The 8,419-nt window shown below is 40.6% G+C and overlaps 1 protein-coding gene across 2 annotated transcripts in view; it reads right to left on the minus strand.

Moving 5' to 3' along the window:
- Window positions 1–47: 47 nt before the first annotated feature.
- LOC137968023 (plexin domain-containing protein 2-like) overlaps window positions 48–8,419 on the minus strand; it is a 21,235-nt gene continuing 12,863 nt past the window's right edge. For both annotated transcript variants that reach the window (XM_068814637.1, XM_068814638.1), the window contains exons 9-13: window positions 7,898–8,093; window positions 6,691–6,778; window positions 6,441–6,513; window positions 4,660–4,839; window positions 48–2,995 (exon numbers count right to left, since the gene is read on the minus strand). In XM_068814637.1, coding sequence (XP_068670738.1) covers window positions 2,894–2,995; window positions 4,660–4,839; window positions 6,441–6,513; window positions 6,691–6,778; window positions 7,898–8,093 — 639 coding nt within the window. In that variant the 3' untranslated portion in view covers window positions 48–2,893. The remainder of the gene's footprint in view (window positions 2,996–4,659; window positions 4,840–6,440; window positions 6,514–6,690; window positions 6,779–7,897; window positions 8,094–8,419) is intronic.

Raw genomic sequence — 8,419 nt, forward strand, 5'->3', positions numbered from 1 at the left:
AGGGAATCACCTTAATTCAAGGCAAACACAAAATCGACGCAAGCAGAGATGGTTGAAAAGAGCAAATTTTAATAGCCTAAAATAAAACCTAATGCAGTTTCTCTGCCCAATCATGGCAAAGGCATCAGAGTAACGTGCCATTCAAAGTACAAACGACATGCAAGTCGCCCAAAACAAAGGAAAATGCTCGTTTGGAAATGTGATTGATGCTCAAAGCCTGTTGGCGCTAACCGCATGGTTAAGAGGAATTAATACCTAAAGGTTTCCTTGGTATTTAATGCTGGTTAGCGCTAACCATACTTCGAGCAACCCAGTCCATGTCGCAATCGCGTGATTACTTTTGAACAATTGAACTCAATTTAAAAGCTCCTCTACTTTTTCCACAGATCATTTTACCGTTGTAGCTAAGTTACTTGGCCTAATAATGGAAGCGAGGCTGCCAGTGACCCTGCTTTGAGCTTTTCTGATGTCTGTATTAATGCAAACTCACCAGCAGCCTCGCAGTCATTCATAGGCTGGGTCACTAATCAAACAACTGTAAAATGGGCTATTTGTAGCCTTTTCTAGAGTCGCACAACTTCTCTCAGGTTAGTAGTAGAGATCATCACAAATGCAATTTAAATAGATCTACATACCATACAAGAGGCAAAGGAAAAAATTACAGCATAAAATTAAATAATAGCAACTCCATCGAGCAAACAACCGGCCGCGTTAATGACATAAATAATGCGGCTTAACGCTTGAGAATAAAATTGGGCTTGGAAGTGATATTTTTCGCGGCAGGGTCTGGCACGAGAAACTTGCGCAAACAATCAACCTCGACCACTACGCCTCGATTACCAGCCGCTGTTTCGGGAAACGAGCCCGCAATAACCTTCCGAGCCAGACCCGAAAGGGCAGCAAAACTCTAGCCTATAGAGTGTTTTCAAATGACGTCACGGCGGCCATGTTGGAAGAATGAAACAAAGAAACAGCGACCATGTTGGAGAAGTGAAATACTCTTTTGGGAATTGAACTCTATTTTTACAAAAAACATTCCTTTTGTTTTTGTATGCAAATATGGCTGCTGGTCACATGAGCGAAAACACTCTATTTGGGCATGTGAAAGATAGTTGATCATACATTCGGCATAAGAAGCTTTCAAACCACTACTGTTAACCGACTATCACGCATCGTTTGCCAAGCCAATTCATCAGCGTGTTTTCTTTGAATAAGTACATGTTATGAAGAAAACTTGAACTTTGAATTTTAACACCGTTGTCCGGTTGATTTGAATGAGTAAATTTTCCTACTCATTGCAGTGAACTCTAATTAAGCAAAACTTTCTTCATTATTTTACGATGTGCCAAGTAACCTTGCCTTAGGATAGAAGCGAGGCTAGATGCGAAACCTCGCTGCCTTCTTCATGCCAATCAAATTGTTTCAATGCTAACAATAACTGTTGTACGAGGACAAGTCAACTAGGGTCTCGCTTCCATACTAAGGCCTGCTCACCGAGTAAACAATTTACAATACATTTCTCTGAGTGCATTAAGGAGGCTCGAAGGGTTTTCAGCTGAGAGCGCGCGCGTAAGCTACACACGCAATTCTGAAAGCTGCTCGCGTCAGCCCATGATTCAAAATGGGTCACCAGAAATAAACACGTACCGCTAATTTCGCTCACCTTTCTTCTAATTCCCATATATATGGAATATAAATAGGCAACTACTATTCAGGAAAACTACGAAAATTGTACACAAACGGTTTAATGGTCACTAAAATCCGCTTGTTAAAAAAAGTAGACACATTTCAAAAAAACTGATTTTTCTGAAAAACTCACCTACAGAGTTTGTTGAATTTTAAATACTTTAGAGATTATTTCTGACATTATCTGGTAACGCTGAATGGGAAGATTTCACCGTCCCGTTTTTTTCGAAAAAGAAAATATATCTCGATTTTAAGGCTCAAAGAAATGCCTTATATCGTTGCCATGGTAACATTATTTTGGAGGAAAATGTGATGTGAGAAATCTAGGGGCACTTGATACTTAATACTTGAGGGTACCTAATACCCTCGCCAAATTTTGTCTTGATATGATTACCCTAACTGTATCTAAGGACAGAGTATGTTTATTTGCTTGAAAAAAGGAGAAACTATTTCGAGCCTCCTTAAGTGTACTTCATGACGAATTATTGACATTTTTTTTCTCAAAATTGCTTTCTAATACAAAGGGGTCTTTTAAAATTAAGTATACCTTGACAAATTCGACCCAGCGAACAGTTTGACAAACTTTTTTAAAGTTAGAAAAATACAACATTAAGTTTTAAAAAAAAACTCTATATTGCCTGACGTGGTGCTATTTATTCTGGCACGAGGCCAGTGAACGCGTGGCAAAAGAGAATTTGTGCTAACGCGAAATGAAAACATGTGACATTTGTCTGAACTAGCTTAATGTTTCTCCGGCAAAAGTATGCAAAGAACTAAGGAGAATACCACAGAATTCCGAAAATAAGCCCCGGGGTTTATATTTTTCAAAAGCCCTTTTTGAGGGGCTTATTTGTGGAGGGGCTTATATACAGAGGGAATCTGCGTTACAAAATTAAAAAAAAGTACGTTACTGTACCGTTTTTGCCGCTTTGATTTATTTTGTATTTGGGTCCAATTTCCAAGTATAAGCCCCCAGGGGCTTATATTCGGAGGGGCGATTTAACGGGGAATTTTTCGTTAAGATTTTAGGGGGCTTATATTTGGAGGGGCTTATTTTCGGTTTTTTACGGTAGATCAATTAAATACTACCAGAATAAGCAACTACTAAGCAAAATTTTTGAAAGCCCCTTGACAGACAAAATGACAGCATAACAGTACTACTGCTTCATTAACTTTCGTTTTGACCTCGATTCTTGTCCAGGCTACATCACAGCACTTGCGGTTTAACGTCCGACGGGGCAGCCGCACCAGTGTTTCCACGTGACCCACTAGAATCGCGGTTAAATAATTCTCTGGGGCGACGGGACATCTGAATTCGGAACACGAAATGTTACTACCCAGATTGATTGTAAGTGTGGTTTCTAATTACAGCACAAATTAAAAGAATGGGAGGCGCGGTGGCCTGTGGTTAGTGTGCTAACCCGGACCACTCGATCCGGAGTCGGGTCCTGGCCGGGGACATTGTGTTGTGTTCTTGGGCAAGACAATTAACTCTCACGGTGCCTTTCTCCACCCAGGTGTATAAATGGGTACCGGTGAAATGCTGGGATAACCCTGCGATGGACTGGCATCCCATCCAGGTTGCCACAGAAACCGGGATAAGCTCCGGCTCTGAAGGGCCACTTGGCTCGTAAACAGACTTTACTTACAAATTAAAAGAACTTAAAAAAATGGAGTTGTGGCACATAGATTTGCACTTCTTTTTAGCTTGTATGCTTTGTTTTCCCATTTCAGACCACGTGATTTTGTCGAGGCAAGTTTCCTTTTGTTTTTTCAAACGTTATGTGTACATATACATATGCACGTGCGGAAGACGACACTTGAAAGAAACTGTTCTCTAGAGTAACATCACGAGGTCAGAAATGGGAAAACGAAACGTACAAGCTGAAAGGTTTCGTGCATGGTGATGGAGCGGCCATTTGGTCAAAATCGTTGCACTTAATGGAGAATCAATTGAACAGGTGCACGCGTTTCCTCTGTCGCTTTTACAATTTTCTATCCGTCACTGCACACCTTCTCATTTACGCCCCATTAATGAGAAAATAAGGGTTTTCTCTTAGACCAGTACAAGACAACACTCAGACCATTGAATAAGCACTGCCTTCGTAATCACAACTGCAAATGGTTGGACATTCAAGTCCACTGTGATAGCTACTATACACCGTAAGCCCGGTTTCACAACCCTTACAAGTTCGTTTATTCCGTGGGACGTTCAAGGACCCAGATACTCTTCAAAGAATTCACTACTTGCACAATCCCATAATACACCTCTATTACCCCCCCCCCCCCATCCCAAAAAAAAAAAAAAAAAAAAAAACCTTTGCATAACCATTGTTTGCAATTTCTCCTGGGACATGAAAATGTCCCAAGAGTCCCAAGAGAAGTGGAAAACAATGCCTATGCAGATTTTTGGGATGTAAAAGAGGTGTATTATGGGATTTGTGCAAAGTAGTGAATAGGGAATAAAGTTATTAGAGCGGTTTTCAATTGAGTGTCGAAAGTAATTAGCCAATTGCTTTGGTTTTGCATTACTTCACTCAGTGATTGGTTCAACCAACCTTTTCCACCAAACAAAAGTGAAAACAAACCCAATCGTGGCTCGCACGTGCACATTTTCCCGCGCTTTGTGTCGGCTACATGTCGTAACTTCGAGTTTTGATTGGTTTACTGAATTATCCTCCGTCATTTTTGATTGGCCAAAGTAATTACTTTGGTTTCGGTTTTACGACACTCAATTGAAACTCGTTCTATCAGAGGTGTACTGGTTCGTCCCATCCAGCCGATAAGGCCGGCTTGTCGAGATATCTCAAAAAGCCCCATGGTGTAAGAGGTCACTAAAGCACAAATAGCCCTAAATTCATGAGGAGTTGCTCGATGTTGGACAAATAGAACATAAACAAATACAAAAATATTATGTCAGTCGTAATCTACAAGTTAAATTCCTACTCTGAAACCCGTTTACCCCAAACTTACTTCGATTAGAAAGAGTCCTGATTTGGTGGTTGGATAGCGATAAGCGTAGACACACCATGCACCAATGCTGATCACCAACACTAGCACAATACAGATGCCAAAAATAGCACCCGCCCCAATGCCTCCCTCAGATTTGCGAGGTTGTTGCGTTCCTTTAGGAGCACATCTCTCATCTGAAATCTGAAATTGCAAGAGTTTAAAGAAGGCGTAGGTTGTTTCGACCCAGGTAGAGGATTCCCTGTAAAATCTCTTAATATCCCCAAAACTTCCTAAAAATCTCCAATTCAGTCCCTTGTTTGACATCTGACTGCTATCCCTAAACCCTAACCCTAATTTATGGACTTGACCCGGTTTTGACATAAGAACAGTAGAATTTCAATGACACCGCCCCATTGAGAAGGAATGTAATGCTGGGATAACCTGATGCCCTCTTGCCCATAGTTGTCTTTCTGGCAGAAAAAATGAGGCCAACCGAGACTGTGGCAGACATACTACGACGCTGAGCACAATGAATTGTAAAATACTGAAACAGTGAGTGTACAGAATAGGTTTGGATGTGAAAACCTATTGCGCTCTTCAAACTTTCTTTTTTTAAGGATAAATCCAAAAATAATAAAATGCAAAAAAAGGAAAAGAGCTGTAAGACCCGTGCGATAAAATGACCTTGCCATCTGTGACAGTGTCGTGAGCAATAACAACACTTCATAATCACTACATATACGAAAGACTCTGCAAAAGCGAACCTCTTTCGATAGTTCGTCTAGGTTAAAGCCATCTCTCAAACGAAGAATTAAGGAGATGTTACATGCCTGGCTAGTTGCGGCCTGTTCAAAAATAAAGTTCTGTGATGAGGGGTCAGTATTGTTCACAGGAACAAGAGTGTGGCTTTGTGTTTTTATTTGTGTCTTCATCGCAGATGTCAGTTAAGGTCACTAAAACGATAAAGTATCCGTTCTCAGGGTGCAAGGATGGCGCAGTGGTGAAAACACTCGCCTCCCACCAATGTGACCCGGGTTCCATTCCCAGACTCGGCGTCATATGTGGGTTGAGTTTGTTGGTTCTCTACTCTGCACTGAGAGGTTTTCTCCGGGTACTCCGGTTTTCCCCTCTCCTCAAAAACTAAATTTGATTTGATTTGGGTTAATTTGTTAATTTCAATTTACAGTGTCCCCAATAGGCCTTTTGTAATAAATGATCACATGGTACAAAATCCGCCATGCTGGAGGGTAAGCTCATTATTATTATTCCCCCACTGGGACATTAAAACAAAGGCAAGTCAAGCTTGACTGGTTCAGGTCTCTTTGTTTTAATGTCCCAGTGGGGGAATAATAATGAGCTTGCCCTCCAGCATGGCGGATTTTGTACCATGTGATCGTTTGTTTGGTGGAGGCAGTGTGGCCCAGTGGGTTAGGGCGCTTGCCTTGAGATCCGGAGATCCCGGGTTCAAGACCCGCTCTGACCACTACTCGTTGAATTTGTTCCTGGTAGTCCCTGGTTCAACTTCCCAGCTGCACTTGTAAATAGCCGACTGGTTTGCCTCCGGCCAGTCGGGATTCTTAACAGTTGTTGTTGTTGTGTTCTGTTGTTTCGTTGATTGTTTCATTGGCCCTGAAAAGCCCCTATGGGGAGCGGTCAATTAAGTATGTATTGTATTGCATTGTATTGTATTGTATTGTATTGTAAAAGATCTATTAGTGCTCCAGCGCTAGACGATTAGACAGCTAAACAAAGTTCCTTTCCTTTTCTTTCCTTTCCATTAATGGACCATTGTTGTAGAATACCTTTTTGACTGCGATGGAATTGCAACCAGATTTCTCCCATTCAGCTCGATAGCGATCCGCTCCATCGGAGCACCTGCAACAAACCATGTCGGCAAAGTGATCCCAAATTTTAGGCGCCTGGTAATTAAAGTACAACTTGTACTGTCAACTCTTCGTTTTTGAGGATGGCTGTTGCCAAGGTAAGTAAAGTTATTTTTATAATTCTATTGCCATCGCGGTGTTTTCAGCAGTAGAAATGCCAGATGCTTACCTTCCTGTAGCAGGGCACCACTGACAGCTGAATTCTGTGACTTTGCCGAGTTCCATACACCGCGCACATGAATCAGCAATAACACAGCCTGAAACATGCATAATAATCGATATTAGTATCACCCAACTAGTGAACTAATGCAAATCCTGCATTTTAATTGGCTACGCTACCAGAGGACTATTAGTAATAGTCCTCGAGTAGCGAAAAGCGTGAAGCTTTCTTTCATTTTATTCCCAAATAAAAATTTCTTCACCTTGCATTTGCTAACTTTATTATTGCCTTTTCTGTCCGACTAGTTGGGTGATACTAAAACAATTAGACCCTTCGTCCTCAAGGGCCACCGGTGAAAAACCAATCGGCTTCGCCTCATGAGCTATTGACCTTGCGGGTGAAAGGTCTAATTGTTAACTAACGTCCAATGTGTGAGGTGTATAATAATGTATATAATTTATACAGCGCATTTTTACCTGTAGGTATGCCCATATGAGGTCTACCAAGAATTAATCTTTCAAATCAAACACAAGACATGAGTTTAGAACCCCAACTGGCAGAAGGTGACCTGCCACTGTGATGACGAATACTGTTGTACAGACAGCGCTGAACCACTTTTGATTTGTTAAAACAACCCATGATCTCTGCCATGCCAGGTGTCCATAAAGTGACAATTGCTTAAATTGTCCAGTAAAGTGTCAGGATCATTTCTGTCTTCCATCTATAACCCGCATCTTAAATATACATTTCTTTCAGTCATCATTCCTTTTATGGGAACAAAAAATCAACAAATTGACCTGCTCCCAACTGAATGGCTTCATAGCTCAGTTGGTAGAGCAGTGCACCAGCATTGCACAAGTCATGAGTTTGAATCTCATTGTTCCAAGCCACTTTAACTTTTCAGGTCCTTAGAAAGTGATAATTTAAATTGTCCAGTTATAAAGCGAGGATCACCTCTATTTTGCCTCAGTCTTTAAACCTGACTTCAAACATACATTTCTTTCATAAAATACTAGCATTTAGAAATAAAAGTCTTACCATAACCCATTGACCCCTGAGAGTGACACTTATTAGATTTTTTTCTGTCTAATGTCATATGATTTTATTCGTCAATGGGGCGCGTCCTAGCAGCGTTTGAGGTGTGAATGGGTTAGTTTACTGGAAATCTTGTAAATCCATTCTACCTTCGTCATTTAATATTACAAAAAGAAATTACTTTTTTTGGGGTGGAATATGACTGCTGATCCATTGACAACACGTTCCTTGGTGATGTTAACCTGGCTGTATATGAAGAATATCCTGTGGATGATTGGTAGGAAAGGGTCCCTACGCTGTATTACAAATGCATCCGATATACCAACTCGCACAGGGTGACTGTTAAGGTCAGGAAGGGAGTTCACAGCGACAGGAACCTGTAAAAACACATTGATCAACAAAAAAAATTTGAAATGTTTTAATTAAATTGAGTGTGAGATGGACAACAACTGTGATTTTTGCTTCATCTTAGGATTGACAAGCTCAACTTGGTCACCCAACATACCAGTAAAAAGTTAAAATGTATTTGTGTAGGTAATCACATGATTTTGAGTGCAATTCCGAATAAATGAGCAAGATTTATTTTTTTCAAAGATGAACAAAATTGCATAAGCCCATTAGATGAGTGCAAATTGGAGTCCTTAAAAAATTTAAAAGAGCTTATTTCTTCCAAATTGCATGAGAAAAATCATGTGATTACTTA

Source organism: Montipora foliosa, chromosome 8 (genome assembly GCF_036669935.1).
Source record: "Montipora foliosa isolate CH-2021 chromosome 8, ASM3666993v2, whole genome shotgun sequence".
Classification (NCBI taxonomy): Eukaryota; Metazoa; Cnidaria; class Anthozoa; order Scleractinia; family Acroporidae; genus Montipora; species Montipora foliosa.